This window comes from Cricetulus griseus, chromosome 6 (assembly GCF_003668045.3).
Source record: "Cricetulus griseus strain 17A/GY chromosome 6, alternate assembly CriGri-PICRH-1.0, whole genome shotgun sequence".
Lineage (NCBI taxonomy): Eukaryota > Metazoa > Chordata > Mammalia > Rodentia > Cricetidae > Cricetulus > Cricetulus griseus.
In genome coordinates this window covers 10791972-10806942 of record NC_048599.1, presented here as the reverse complement: position 1 = coordinate 10806942, position 14971 = coordinate 10791972, and the positions used below count along the sequence as shown (strand labels likewise).

General features: G+C 51.5%; 1 protein-coding gene across 1 annotated transcript in view; it reads right to left on the bottom strand.

The window, feature by feature from the left end:
* Positions 1-14727, bottom strand: part of Nfatc2 (nuclear factor of activated T cells 2) — a 113902-nt gene extending 99175 nt beyond the window's left edge. The window contains exon 1 of the mRNA XM_027423325.2: positions 14598-14727. Coding sequence (XP_027279126.1) covers positions 14598-14727 — 130 coding nt within the window. The remainder of the gene's footprint in view (positions 1-14597) is intronic.
* Between the last annotated feature and the right edge of the window lie 244 nt (positions 14728-14971).

Sequence of the window (14971 nt, the reverse complement as noted above, 5' to 3'; positions counted from 1 at the left end):
TGTGTGTGTGTCTGCGAATGTGAGGGCAGATGTTCACACAGGCCAGGAGGGGGCAGCAGAGCTCCCTGAAGCTGGAGTTACAAATGGTTGTGAGCTAGCTGCCATGAATGCTCTGGGCCTCCAAAAGAGCAGCAAGTGCTCTTAACCACTGAGCCATCTGTTCAGCCAGACATCTTACCTTTTATTTTGAAAGGTATGTTCACACCACTCTGGGAGGATGAGGCAAGGGCATTGCCTAGTTCAGGACCTGCCTGAACTACAGAGTGAGTTCAAGGCCAGCAAGAGCAATTTAGTGAAACCCTGTGTCAAAATTAAAAGTGTAAAGAGGGCTGTGGGTGTAGCTCACGATGGAACATTTGCCCAGCATATGTGAGGCTGTTTAATCTGCAGCACAACACACCCCACCCCACCCCCATCAAGCAGGCCATCCGGGCAAAGGCTGTAAGCCTGTACTTCACTCCCACCCTCCCACATGCTTCTTCTGTGAGGTATAATCTGTGTGGCAGGCAGAGGTAGCTGGGTTTTGTCCAACACTAAACATCTTGTTTTGCCAGCGCCATCGAGACGGCACAGTTTTCTGTGTCTCTGCCAAGTGTGCCCGTGTGCAGGTGTGAAGACAGCAGAGGGGAACCTATGGCTTAGGAAGGCTCTCAAGACTCGGTAGCACACCACTGTGACGCCATTCCTCCCAACTCAAAGAGAAAGCAGTATCTGGAAGGAGACAGCCTGGGGCTTCAGAGATGGCTCATGGTCAAAAACACTGGCTGCTCTTCCAGAAGACCCAGGTTCGATTCCCAGCACCCACACGGCATCACACAACCATCTGTAACTCCAGTTCCAGGGGATCGGACACCCTCTTCTAATCTCCAAGGGTACCAGGCACACACATGGTGCACAGGCCAAACATAAAATAAATATTTTCTTTAAAAAAGGAAACAGCTCTATGTGCCTTGCACTCATGCTGAGCTACCTCCATGCCACCTGCCATGAGGGATGCCTGGCCTATGCCTGAGATGTCTGTCCCCAAAGGAAGAAGGAAGGCAGAAGCCATGGCTGCTCTGGATCCTCTGTCTTATCCTTTTCCCAATGCGCGCGCGCGCACACACACACACACACACACACACACACACACACACACACTTTGCATTCGATATTACCCTTGCCCAGAATTTCCTCCATGCCTCCAGCCCCCTTCTCTTGGGCTGCTGTCTATCAAGGCAGAGGTGCCTGACTAGCCAGACTGAGCCAAAGTAGCCTCTAAGTTCTACTCCTAAAGAGCCCTATGGTGAGAGTCACTGGCAGAGACACCAGTTTGTCCCTTCAACCCAAGAAGGTGAGCTTTATGAAGATTATTATTATTATTATTATTATTATTATTATTATACTAATTACAAAAATGCAGGGGTGTGGTAGCTAAAGTACTAGGTATTGACCCACCAGCCACTGGAGTCAGCACATTGAACATAGCACAGCATTTAACCCTCACATCTACAAGAGCAGCAGGGACAGCTGCTTGCCTTCCACAGACAAAGAAATGGCGGCACGGTGAGCTGTCTTCAACCACCCAGAGTCCTTAGCGGGACCCAGCAGTGCATACCCACCCTGGGCCAGGAATTCTGGATCCACTGCACCTAACCATACTCTGTAGCAGAGGCTGGTGTGGAGCTGAGCAGCTACCCCACCCACTCCAACAGCTGGCCACTCAACTGTCCCCTAGCCTTGCAAGACCAAAGGAAGCTGAGGCCCATGGCTCTGAGCTTTGCAGCTCCAACCCACACTTCCTGGGTTCCACAGAGGCGGAGTCTGCCTGAAGCATCGCCTGTCGGCCACACCCTGAAGCCTGAGGAAGCATCCTCAACAGCTCGGCCACCTCCAGGAGCTGTACACCTTGCTCATTCTGGTCCCTCTGCCTCCCCACAGCTCCTTCTGGCATTTGGTTCTGCGAATGACACCAAAGCTGCCTCTCACTGGGTCCCGGGGCTCCTTCAGCATCTGGGCCCTGAGAAGGCTTGGGGAGCCTCTGCCAATTTCCTTGGAACTTCAGAACAAGACTGTGCCCGCCAGCAGCCCAGACAGCCTACCATGAGTGAGAGGCTGCTCACAGGAAATTCAGCACCTCTTAGTTCACAGAGGTGTTCAAAGGGCTCGGGACCCAGCCTCTCCCCTGACATGAGACCTGAGTACACTCTGTCCTCATGGGTAACACACAGGGCATCCCCACACAAAAGCCCCAAACACATACACAACAGACACCAGGGAGATCTTCTAAGCAACAGCTCTGACTTCCCTGCAATGGTTTCTCTATTTGATTTGACAGTGTGGCTCACGCTAGCCCCAACCTCTTCAAACGCATTTTGTAAAAGAGGAAGGAATTTCATAAAAATAAAACAGACTGGTCAGCACTTCAAGAATTCTCTTGGCATCCCAGGCTACGCTGACCTCTGGAAGTGTGTGAAGTAGCTAGAGAAAGCCTCCAACACTCTCCCTCTTGGGATATGTGCCCCTCACCCCGATCCCCCAGCTGCCTGGGAGTGCAGCCACTAACTCTAGCCAAAGTGTTAGTGACTCAGTAAGCCACTTGTCATAACAGAAGTGTTAAGAGTCAACACACCTGCACCAGTTTGCTTTATACCAAAGACCACCACACACAACCAACATAGATCAGTGGGTTTTTCTCACAAGAACACTAGGAAATAGGTAATATTGCTTTCCCCATTTTACAAATGGAGAGAATGAGGGTCAGAGAAAGTGGGTAGTCTGCCCAAACTCACACAGCTTTTACACTGCAGAGTCAAGGCAGTCGGAGGCAACCCAGCTCTTCACCCACCCCCACAACCACTACTGAGCCCCACTTCTCGTGAAAGAGACTATTTATGGAATGGTGATGCCTTAACTATGACACAGAGAAATGAGGAGGCCCCTGAACAGAACCTGCTATGGGCCATTTTTAGCCTGACAACCTAAGATCCCAACTCTTTTCTTCTAGAATGTTCTCAGTCCTTCTGTTTGCCCCAAAGGAAAGTTAAAATCACACTCTAGATACTCAGTGGTCCCCACCAGCCACTCCTCTCTTGCCTTCTGCCCACTGCTTATGCTCAAGAATGGACCAATGGTCAAGGCCAGGATACCTACCACTCATGGCCTGACCAACGGGGAGCTTTTGAAGAAAGAAAGAAAGAAAGAAAGAAAGAAAGAAAGAAAGAAAGAAAGAAAGAAAGAAAGAAAGGAGGAAGGAAGGAAGGAAGGAAGGAAGGAAGGAAGGAAGGAAGGAAGGAAGGAAGGAAGGGAAAGAAACCAGGGCACACTACAGTCCTAGAATTTGGGAAGTTGAGACAGGAGGGTTTGAGACCAGCCTGGGTTACACAGTAAACTCCAGGTCAACCTGTGACTCTGCCCCAAAAGAAAATCACACATACAACACACACACACACACCATACACAGCACACACACCATACACACATACCACACATACAACACACACCACACACACACATACAACACAAAAACACAAACTACACACACACTCCTCAATACATACACACACACACACCCCACACACATACATACAAACACAACATACACGCACAGTCACACAACACATCTACACATACACCACATACAAACCACATACAGACCACACACACATACACCCCCCACACACACATATACACATACCACTTACACACAGACACACATATACAACACACACACACACATCCACACAGCACATACACACACACAGCATGCACCACAAACAACACACACAGCATACACACAGAGAGACAGAGAGGGAGGAACACTGTTGAAGCAACCTTTCAAGTGTCTAGAAGTAGAGGCCGGCAGAAGTTTTAGGAAGTGGATAGAATGACAGAAATGGAAACCTCACCAGGGAGCCTGTAGGAAGTGCCTGTGGGGGAGGGGACAGGGCCCCACAGTGAGACATGCGGCATATCTGGGGGTCCCTGTCCACGCTACTCCAACCCGCCCCTTCATGAGCTTACATCTGAGGTCTGGCTCTGAGACACCACAGTCTGTTGCCATGGTAGTGCCCAGATGCCACAGCCAGGCAACACAGAAGACAGCAAGGAGAAGGAATAGAGGCCTGTGACTCCCCTGAGCCCCTGCACATGTGGCTGCAGGAACCCCACAGCAGGGCAGCAGGGCAGCCGGGCAGGGCAGCGTATTTCCCTTCTGGCTGCTTTCACAGCCTACAGGGAGAAGCACTTTAAGAGTCACCAATGGCCTTTAAGTAATGAAGGGGACACTCAACATCCCCCAAATCCCCAGTCCCACAGAGAGCAGTGGTGACAGGATTCCCCATAAATGAGTCATGTGTGTGAAGGAGAGGATCCAGGTTGTCACACCCTTTATTCAGAGGTGACACACACAGACAGGCCCCTGAAAGTTGAGAAATTCCACCCAGATCAGTGGGTCCAAGAACACCAGAGAAGGCGAGGGGACGTTTACCCTCTCGTCTGGCCAGCATGGAGGTGCTGGCAGAGGCCCCTTGGCACCCTCTGTCTTTTCTGACCTTGTCCCAGGGAAGACAGCTGTCTGCCTTCACCAGACAGACAGAGGCAGCTTCGGCACTGCCTCCGGCAGTCTGCCACCAAGCCAGGCGCCAACAACTGACACAGGAGGGAATGGTCCCAGAGCAAGTTGTGTAGCAGAGCAGCAGATGGCAAGATGCTTGCAAGAGCATGGTGTCCCAGGCTGCTTTGGAGCCTGTGTGCCCTGCAAGCCTCCAAGTGGTGTCCCAGGCTGCTTTGGAGCCTGTGTGCCCTGCAAGCCTCCAGGCCGATCGTGAGCAGAGGGCCAGGGACTCTTTGGCAGTTGAGGTATTTTGGGGTTCTCCTGCCTTCAGGAATCCTAGTCACCTTCCTGCTTGCTGTCTTTCTGATAGCTGGTATCCACTAAGTCACCAGCCTGCATGTGTTCCCTTACAGCAGCTTATAGCAAGCTAGGAGGCTGTTACTGCTAACACCTCACTTTGAGGGATGGGGAAACTTGAGGCCCGGGTGCAGGGAATCCCCCAAAGTCACACACGCAAAAAATAGACATTGCTGATGTGGTGTCACACAGAAATACTGAACAGCTACCTCATGCTGCACACACACACACACACACACACACACACACACACACACACACACACACCCTGCCTTACTTCTTTTGCTCAGTGTCAAGTCTAGGATTCTCCTGTATGGCTCAGTAGGTTTCTTTCTCAGAAGTGGGGGGCTGGGGTACTGCTTCATGTGAATACCCCTCCATTTCCTCATCAGCCACCCTCCCCCAACGGGTCCTGGAGAGCAAGCCTGCAATCTGGAGAGCTAGTGAGAGCTTCCTCAGCAAAAGAAGGGAAGATCTGGTCAGAAGAATTCACCAAAAATAGCCTTCAGATAATCCTCCCACAGAAACGGGACTCTCTACGACAGAGCCCACCCACCCCATGGCAGCCTGGCAGGGAAGACTGAGGCTAGACAGACATTGGCTTCTCCTCAGCCTCTGCCCATCCTAGCCTCCTCCAGGAGCTGAGCCCCCTCACTCATGCCCAGTCCCTCAAAAGCCTGACCCCTGCATGCAAAACTTCCCCAATGGTGATCATGAGGCCATTGAACCCTCTACCAGGGACTCAGAACAAACAGTAATACCTTACTGACGGGATGCGTCTTCTTTATACTCCACCCCCTGCATATAACATGGGTACCATGTCTCCAGAGATGGGCATGCTTCATCAGCCCCCCACACACATACACACACACACACACATATACCTGGTCATTAAGACATTCCTCCCAATCCACCCAGCAGAGGTGACATCACCCCTGTGAATTTCAGACCTGCAGCCCTCCTTCTGAGGATTAGGCAGGCAAACACCCACTTCCCTGAGCCTTTAAGGTGACAGCTCCAGCATTTCAGGCTTTAAGGACTTCCCCTCATAGAGCAGCCCCCTTCTGCAAGCAGACCCCAGCAGGTCTGTTTGGATAAGGCCCTGACAAATCCCATGCTTTGCAGGCCACTTCCCTGCCTTCCGAAAGCTCGCTCAGGCATAGCTCAATTAAAATTCACAGGGCAGGGCTGGCTGGGAGAAATGTACTTTATTAACTGAAACAGGCCCTTTTCCAAATCCTTAGATTAGAAGGCAGGCTGGGCCCCAGTGCCCGCTCAGGAAAAGGAACTCTCCCCACTCTGCCTCCAGCTCAGCCTGCTAAAAGGCGACGAGAAAACACATTAAAAGTCCAGGGCACCAGGCTTTGGAAGTAAATGCCAAGGGATGTGGAGACAGCTCAGTTGCTAAAGTGCTTACAGAGCTGAGCCCAGCACCCACTCGTAATCCTAGCACTGGAAAGCAAAGCCAGGCATGGCCTAGCTGAACAGCCACCCTGTGTGTTCCAGGTCAGTGAGAGACCCTGCCTCAAAAAAAAAAAAAAAAGTCAACAGCTCAGGAAAGTCACCCAGAGTTAACCTCTGACCTTCACGTGCAGGCTCACACACACGTGTGCACACACAGGCAAACACACACATGCAAACACATGCATATACACAAAAAACAACATGCTGATCTATTAGGAAAAGGAAAAATACGACAGGGGTGGTACCTCTAGCAATATCCAGGGTCTAGAGGGCAGTCCTGGGATAAGTGACCTTATTTCTTCATTAGATAAACATTAGGAAAACAGATTTTATCAAAGGCTAACGGGAGCAATAGTTGAGTCAGCCACTCACAATGCAAGGGTCTTTAGGGCTGGATACAAACAAATTAACAGCAAAAACCCCTGGGAAACAGCCAGGCTTGAATGCTGCATAGCTGGTGTTAACTGTTTTAGGCTTAGCATCCGTTCTGTTCATTGGCTGTCTGTATTCTTGCCTCCTCTGTCTGTAGATCCAACCAGCTGTGCATCGGAAGTGTTGGGGTGGGGCAACACCTAGGGGCTGTGGATGTGACTCTCTTAGCTACAGTGTGGCCCCGGTATGCCGAGGCTCTGAGTTTCATCGCCAGCTTCCCCTGAACTGTGTGTGGTGGGTGATCTTGGCTGGGAATGTGGCACACACACCTGGGAAGAGACCAGCTACTGAAAATCTGCCTCCATCAGACTGGTCTGTGAGCATGTCTTTGGGGCATTTTCTTGATTGCTAATTGATGTAGGAGGACCTGGTCCACTGTGGGAGGTGCCACCTCTAGACAGCTAGGCCTGGGCTATGTAGGAAAGGTAGCCGAGCAGGCCAGAGGAAGGAAGCCTTCGTTCCTCCAAGGCTTCTGCTTTAGCTCCTGGCCCAGTTTCCTGATTTCCCTCAGTGGTGGACTGTGATTGGCACATTCAAGTCAAACAAATAAATCCCTTCCTCCCCAAGCTGGTTCTGGTCAGCGTTTTATCACAGCAACAACAACAAACTAGAACACTGGTCGTGAGGTACATCCCTATATGCCACTACTTGGGAGACCAAAGCAATAGGATCTGAAGTTGAAAGTCATTTCGGCCAGCCTGGGCTACATAGGGCCCTGTTTCAAAAACAAAGAAACAAACACAAAAGTGTGCAGAACCCTGGAAACATTTTACTTTTTAAAAAGAAATCTCTTTAAAACAAATTCTTTACATCATTTTACATTTGTGTATTTATGTGTATGCATGTGTGTGCATGGCACACGTGTGTGTGTGTGTGTGTGTGTGTGTGTGTGTGTGTGTGTGTGTGTCAGAGCACACGTGGAGAGCAGAGGACAACCTGCAGGAGTCAGTTTTCTCCTTCTGCCAGGTGGTTTCCTGGGATCAATTCAGGTTGTCCTGCTTGGTAGCAAGCATCCTTATCAACTGAGCCATCTTGCTGGTACCACTTTTAATTTATTATTAGTGTGTGCTCCAATATGCACTTGGGGGGGTCAAAGGACAACTTGTGGGAGTCATTTCTTTCCTTTTATCACGTGGGTCCTAGGGACGGAGCTCATGTCGCCAGCAAGGGGCCACCTTTCCCCACTGCAACATCCCGCTGGCCCTGAAGGCATTATTTTTTCATCTTTACTGAAGCCAGGGTGTGCGCACTGTGCACTCCACACAAGGGTTTTGATATTGGGGCCCCCAGTGTCCAATGCGCTGAGGTTCTCAAGAGCAGGCATTTGATTTTTCTCAGGGCTCCATATCTTTGACTGACACCTTCTGATCCACTAACTATAAAATACTAGATGAATTATATTAAAGTCGCTGAGGGAGACGCCACAGGGTGGGAGATGTAGACGAAGTGGCTTTGCATTAGCAACACGCCAGTCCATTGGAACATCACCCCTACTTTTGCATATTTGGGGGAAAGTTTAGTAACAAAAGGTCAGAGGGAAAGCGAAAGGCAGTTCCTCTCTGCTCCGGGTGGAGTAGCTGGCAGCCTGGCCCATCCCAGAACAGCCCAGGCTCCGGCCTACCTGATGCCCTGACTCAGTTTGGAAACTGTCAGCAAAACCCTAGCTCTAAGGGTGCAGCAGCCAGGGAAGTGAGTTGGCCACAAGCTCTCTGGGAGCCTGAGGCTATTTCCTGTGCTGGGGAGGGAGGAAGTCCCCTCTGGGGGAAAGCCACAGGGCACCCATCATGGAGCTGCATTATCAAGGCTGTTCTTTTCAGGGCCTGGCTCAGCACACAACACCTGGGAGCGGCCTGCATCACCCAGAACGTGGCCTCCAGAACTTTCCAGCAACAGAATGTGAACAACTAAGCCAGCAGGGCTCCAGCAGGGGGCTTAGAGTCAGAAGCAAACAGACCTCTGTATTAGCTGAGTTGCTCAGGCACCGGGTGGAGCCCGGCAGCTAACAGACACCACACCCCTCATGGGGTTCAGGACACATCAAGAGCCAAGGAAGACTCTGTTCCCCAGGAGCCAGCTTAGGACACCCTGACTTATCAGGGCCCATCCACAGTCACAAAGCCCAGGCTGCTAGGGCAGGAATCCCACACCTCACTGAACCTATACTTCTGCCCCAGTGAGGCCCATCGTCCTCACCAGCCCATGGCACAGATAAGAAACACGAGCCAGGAACCAAAGTCATGTGACCTCCAGCAGTGCTCAAAGGGGCCTTAGCAACTTTGCATCCATCTGATGGATAAGCACTGATCTGCTTGCCGCAGGCCTGGCAGTTACGCTCTGCCCAGGCTCCAGATAGCCAGCAAGTCAAACCAGGGCCTCTAGGTTTACACATGAGACTCTGACTTGCACAGTCAAGGGGATGGGCTCAGGTGCCCCCAGGGAAGCAAACGCAGAGCCTGGGGGAAGTGGCTCATCCCTGTAGAGTGCTGGCCTAGCTTGCACAAACCTTGGGGTTCTGTCCCTATGAGTGCCTCATAAACTGGATGCAGTGGCCCAGGCCTGTAATCCCAGCACTTGGGAAGTGGGGACAGAAGCATGGGGAGTTCAAGGTCATCCTTGGCTACAGAGGCGTTTGAGGCCAACCTGGGCTACATGAGATGAGAGAAGGAAAGGGAGAAGGCGAGAAGAGAAAGGAGGGATAAAAAGACGGGGAGCAATCGCCCCTTATGTACTGTACTTTGTCCAGTTCTGTTTTGTTGGTGTATAGGCCTAAGAGAGGAGCATCAACCTTCCCACTTCTAAGGGTCGTCCCTGCTGGACACAGCAGGGGCCTGCAGCTCTGGGGTGCTCTGTGCTGAAGGAAGTCTAGGACCCCAGGTGCTTCAGAGGCCTGCCTTTGTCATTGCACTTGGCTCACCACCCGCTGGGGCTCCAGAGCCCCGAGCCCATCTGAGCCCATCTGAGTACGGCTGTATGTGCCTCCACTAAGATCAGAACTGAATATAAGGGACAGTGAGCCTTTCAAGCCAGGGTGACAGGGGCCACTCCAGCCCCACTTCCTCCTTGATTGGGCCTCTGCCCACCTTTCCTGGGGCACCTGGAGACCTTATCTGTCTAAAGTAGGTTCATTATGGCTTGTCCTTAACTTGACCCAAGGGGCAACATCTCTGAATGTCATTTGCATCCAGCAAGCCAGCTTACTTAGTATACAGTCCTATTTTTAGCAGCACCAAAAAAAAGCCAGTTACTATATCACAGCACCTCATTTGTCCCCATTTGTTTACCAGGCTGTGTCCCATACTGGCTCCCGGGTATCCAGGCAGAAGCAGGGACCAGGTCTCATTGATCTCCACACCTACTGGGCCTGGCACAAAACCAGCATGCCATGTGTTTGCTGGAAGGGTGAGGTTTTCATTGTCCCCTGCAAATGGGCTGAGAGCAGGTGTTCTCAAGCTGAAGTGCAGGTGACATCAGGGATTGGTCCACGACTCCCTCGAGGCATGGTGTAAAAAGCATGGTGTAAAAAGTGAGTGGGAGAAACAGAGCCCTGGGGGACGCTGGTAGACGGTGTGTGTGTGTGTGTGTGTGTGTGTGTGTGTGTGTGTGTGTGTATGTGTGTGTGTGTATGTGTGTGCTCTGTGCTCAGGACATATTGTGTTCATGGAGCCATTTCGTGTGTGTGTGTGTGTGTGTGTGTGTGTGTGTGTGTGTGTGTGTGTGTGTATGTGTGTGCTCTGTGCTCAGGACATATTGTGTTCATGGAGCCATTTCGTGTGTGTGTGTGTGTGTGTGTGTGTGTGTGTGTGTGTGGTGTTTGTGGTTTTCATCACTTTTCAAAGAGTGCTGCGAGCCCAGCAGTGTAAGATTGGCGGAAACAGACTGAAAAGCAGAAAGCAGTGATCTGGAACCTCTGTTTGACCTCAGTAAGGTCAAGGCTGGTCCCATACACTTGAGCCAAAAGGGACTCAAAAGAGAATGCATCAGACCCACTGAGGCAAACTGGTAGTAAGCCCACCGACATATCTGTCCCCGACACAGCACCCAGGTGACACGATACTTCCTGAGGTGACCACAGACTCCAGGGGAATCCCAAATTGGAAGGAGGAAGGATCCACTGAACCCCAAGCATTCCCAGGGGCCCTCCAATGGAAGGGGTCACCAACAGAAACACATCACCCCTCCAGGGTGTGAGCAGCAGCTGCCAGGGCCTATAACCCTAACCCTATTCTCTACATGGGACAAACTTGGACAACTCATCCACCAGAAGAGAAATGACAGTGCTCTTGACACATCTCCAGGCAAATAAATTTGGAAACCTGGTTTCCCCAAACTGACTGCTGCAGAAACAGCGAGTATAAATAGGGCTGGGGAGATGGCTCTGCAGGCAAAGGGGCTTACCAGCAAAACCAGCCACCTGAGTTCTGTCCCTGAAACACAAACGATGGAAGGAGAGAACTGACTCCCACAAGTTCCTCAGCTTCGAAAGGAGAGAAACCTAAGGCCAACCCACACATGAGAATAACACAGAAAAGCATCACTTAGAAGTATTGCTGGGAAAGGCAGGGATCAACTGATATCCTCACCACAAGAAAATCTACATAGTGGCCAAGTAGACTTTATGCTGGGAATGATGGCTTTACTTACAGTATATGCTGATATACTTAGATGACCTCCTACTATATAAACCAATATGCAACAGGTCTAAGAGTAAGGTCATATTTTCTCACAGACACTCACATGTCTTTTATGCCAGTCAAGTCCTGTTCCTAATAAAACTCCAAAGGAAACAGGAATGGATACCTTCTGAGCATAACAAAAGATGACTACAATCTCCACATTGATGTAATCTTTACTTCAAGCTCCAGCCAATGCATCCAGAAAAGACAAGACAAGAGAGGCCTGTTTAGGGACACTCATTAAGCCTGGGCAGAGCTGGGTCTTGCCTTGGGGTAACCCCAGGATCTAACATGGTAGGTCCTTAGGAAATTAGTTGGATGACTGACTGAGGAATAGCTCATGCTGACCATAAAAGGAAGGGTTTAATAAATGGTAGAGACAAAACCCACTGGTTAATTTTGGTGGATTAACTCCCTCAAAGTACACTCTGTGATAGAATTATTATTTTAGCCATTTACAAATAAGCAAAAAGGGTCCAAAAAGAGGTTAAATGGCTTACCCTAGCACACCCCTCCTGTCTTTGGTCCCTTTCTTGCTATAGGCCCATGGACCAAGTGTCTCCCATCCCGTGGAGGAATGAAAGACCTCCCACGAGGTGACTCGGTGTCTAGGCTTGGACTTCAGCTCTGCCACTGACTAGCTCTGCTTTTCCTACAAACTTACTCCTCTCTTCGGCTTCGAGTTCTCCTCTGTCAAACAAGAGACAAAAGTTGCCAGGGTGACAGGTTTATATCACAAGGAGCAGTCCACACCCCACTGTTGCCAACAAACTCGCCATGCACCTTCACCAGCTTTCATGTGATATCTGTCTCACTCTTGACTCTTTTCCTCCCGTGGATTTGGCCAGGCTTGTGGCCAGCTAACCCTCAGACACATCATTAGGACACTATCATCCTAGACCAAAGCCTAGCACCAGGATAAAGGTCAGCTTGGCTCTCAGGGAGTCCTACCATGAAGAAACAGAGAGTGGTGGCCCCCAGAAGTGACCTCACGTCTGCCCCCCAAGACTCAGGAAGTCCCTTCCGTGATGCTTGCCCGCCCACACTGAGGCCTCACTTTCCCAACAGCATAATTCTCAGAGCATCATTGGCAGCACCTGAGCAAGGGTCTCACGCTGTGACTTTCCTCAAAACACAGTTTGGAAAGGAGTCACCAGGAAGAAACTCACGGGTCCCTCCCTGCAGGGAAGGTCAAGTCAACAGCAATGAATCAGGCTGACAGTGTGTAGCTTTGACAGAAGAAGAGCAAGGGCCTACACTCCTGTGATCTCCCAAACACCTCTAGCCCTAGTCTAATGACAAAAACATCACAGAAACCTAAATTAAAACACAGTGGCATAGGCCTGTGACCCCAGCACTGAAGATTCTGTGTCGAGGAAGCTGTCTAGGTCCAGGACAGCCTAAGCTACATGATGCCCTGTCACAGACATAAATTAAATAGGCTGTATATAACATATCTATAGCACCTATTTCTAACACAGTACTTCAAGCCTTTCAACACACACAAACACACACGTGCGCACACGCGCGCGCTTACACACACACACACACACACACACACACACACACACTCTGAAAAAGCATGGACTTTTCTTAATGACCAACATTGGTATCAAATAGATATGCCCTGCTAATGCCCCAGGCCCCTAACAAGAGGGAAGGGGGTGCTGGGTACATGGGAATTCTGCGTTACTGTCATAGTACCTCTATAAATGGGAAGCTGGAACCCCCAAAATAAAGGTTATTATTAAAATAACAACAACAACACAGGTTACTAGGCTTTCCCATGGTCATTAAGCTACCCATCTGCTGGTCACCAAGCCCCGCTTGCCAAGAAAAACTATAAAAAGCACCTCCCACCAGATTTGGCTTGGAAACTATTTCCCCGGAAATCCTCACCCTCCACCCTCACCTAAGAGAGAGAGAGAGAGAGAGAGAGAGAGAGAGAGAGAGAGAGAGAGAGAGAGAGAGATTGTGAACCTAAGAGGGGTCTGTGAATTCCCCACCAGACATGACTTTAATCTTAATGAACACAGAGACCACTGACACGTGTGGACAGCTTACAGATTCCTAATTGTGTCTTTTCAATGGAAGGCTGTCTCCAGAATGGAACTCCAAAACATGAACACTGGCTTGACCACTATTGTCATCATCCCTAGCCAAAACACAAAATTGTCACTAAGCAAGTCTCTTCCCAAAGGTTGCCCATATGGACCCTGCTGGGCAAAAGGGTTAATGCCACCAGGATTCTGCAACAGACATCTTCCCCAGCCAGCAACTCGGCCCTTCCTACGCACCAGGCACCAGATGCCAGCAAGCCTGGAGCCATCGGGGCATCTGGAAGCTGCCAACAGGCTTGCCCCTGAGCCTGGTGCAAGCATGGGCTGGGCTGTTAAAATCAGGAAACCTGGTTAGGTTCTTGTTTGCTCCCAGACAACAAGCTTTCTAACCAGAAAATGTGAGGCTGGGCGTAGAGCCTCCCCCTGCTTCTGACAGAGGGCTGCTAACACCGAAGTGACCGTGAGAGAATGAAGGCACAGACTGAACTTAGGCAGAAACAGCCCACATCCTACTCGCCCAGGTGCCCATCCACTACAGTATGGGTGAGGAGCCTGTGGGAGACCACTTAGAAAGCTGCGCTGGTCCACCTGCGGTGACTGTAAACTCAGAGAGGAAATGGGCCAGCCTCCTGACACCCAGGCAAACCACCCTCAAGCATGAGACACACAGCCTCTTCCTCAGTTTCAACACAAAGTCCCCAACAACCGGCTTCCAGGATGCCGCAGGGCCACTGTCCCACAGCCTCGGGGGGGGGGGGTAAGACTGTAAGACCGTGTAGCTGGCATCCTTGGGCACACGCCCCTCCACCAACTCCTCTCAGAAGGCAAAGACATCATTTCCACTACCTCTGGGGTGTCCTGGGAACCTGGCTATTTTTGTTATGCTAACAGCGACCCTCAGGAAGAACCAGTAACCGCCCCCTCGGGATGGTGCAGCCACTGTCTCCAGCTAACCTCCCTGTCACTAGGGCAGGGGCAGTCCCTGCTGCAGACTCCGGGAGGAAGCCCTGCGCCGGGTCCCCAGGCCCATGTCCCCGCCAGGGCTCGAGGGCCAGGCGGGGGGGAGCCTCCACCGACCTTCGATGGGGTTCAGATAGTCATAATCGAAGAGGATGGAAAAGTCCAGCTCGTCCTGGGGACTGCCCCCGGGCTCGTGGCCTGGGCCGTCCCCACCGTCGGGGTCGGGCTGCGGCTCCGGGGCGTCCATGGCTCGAGGCAGCCGGGCTGCGGGGCCCGGTAGGGTCGCGGTGAGGGGAGGAGGCTCACGCGGACCGGGGTCACCGTGTCTGGGGCGCACGCCGGGGCCGGGGCCCGGGATGGCTCGCGGCGCAGTGGGTCCTGGACGCGTCCGGGGAGCGGGTGGCGGCGGCGCGAGCTTCCTGCTCAAGGCACCTGTTGCAGCCTGGAGGGGACGGGGGGCGGGACGGCGGTGGCTGGAGGGCGGGGCGCCG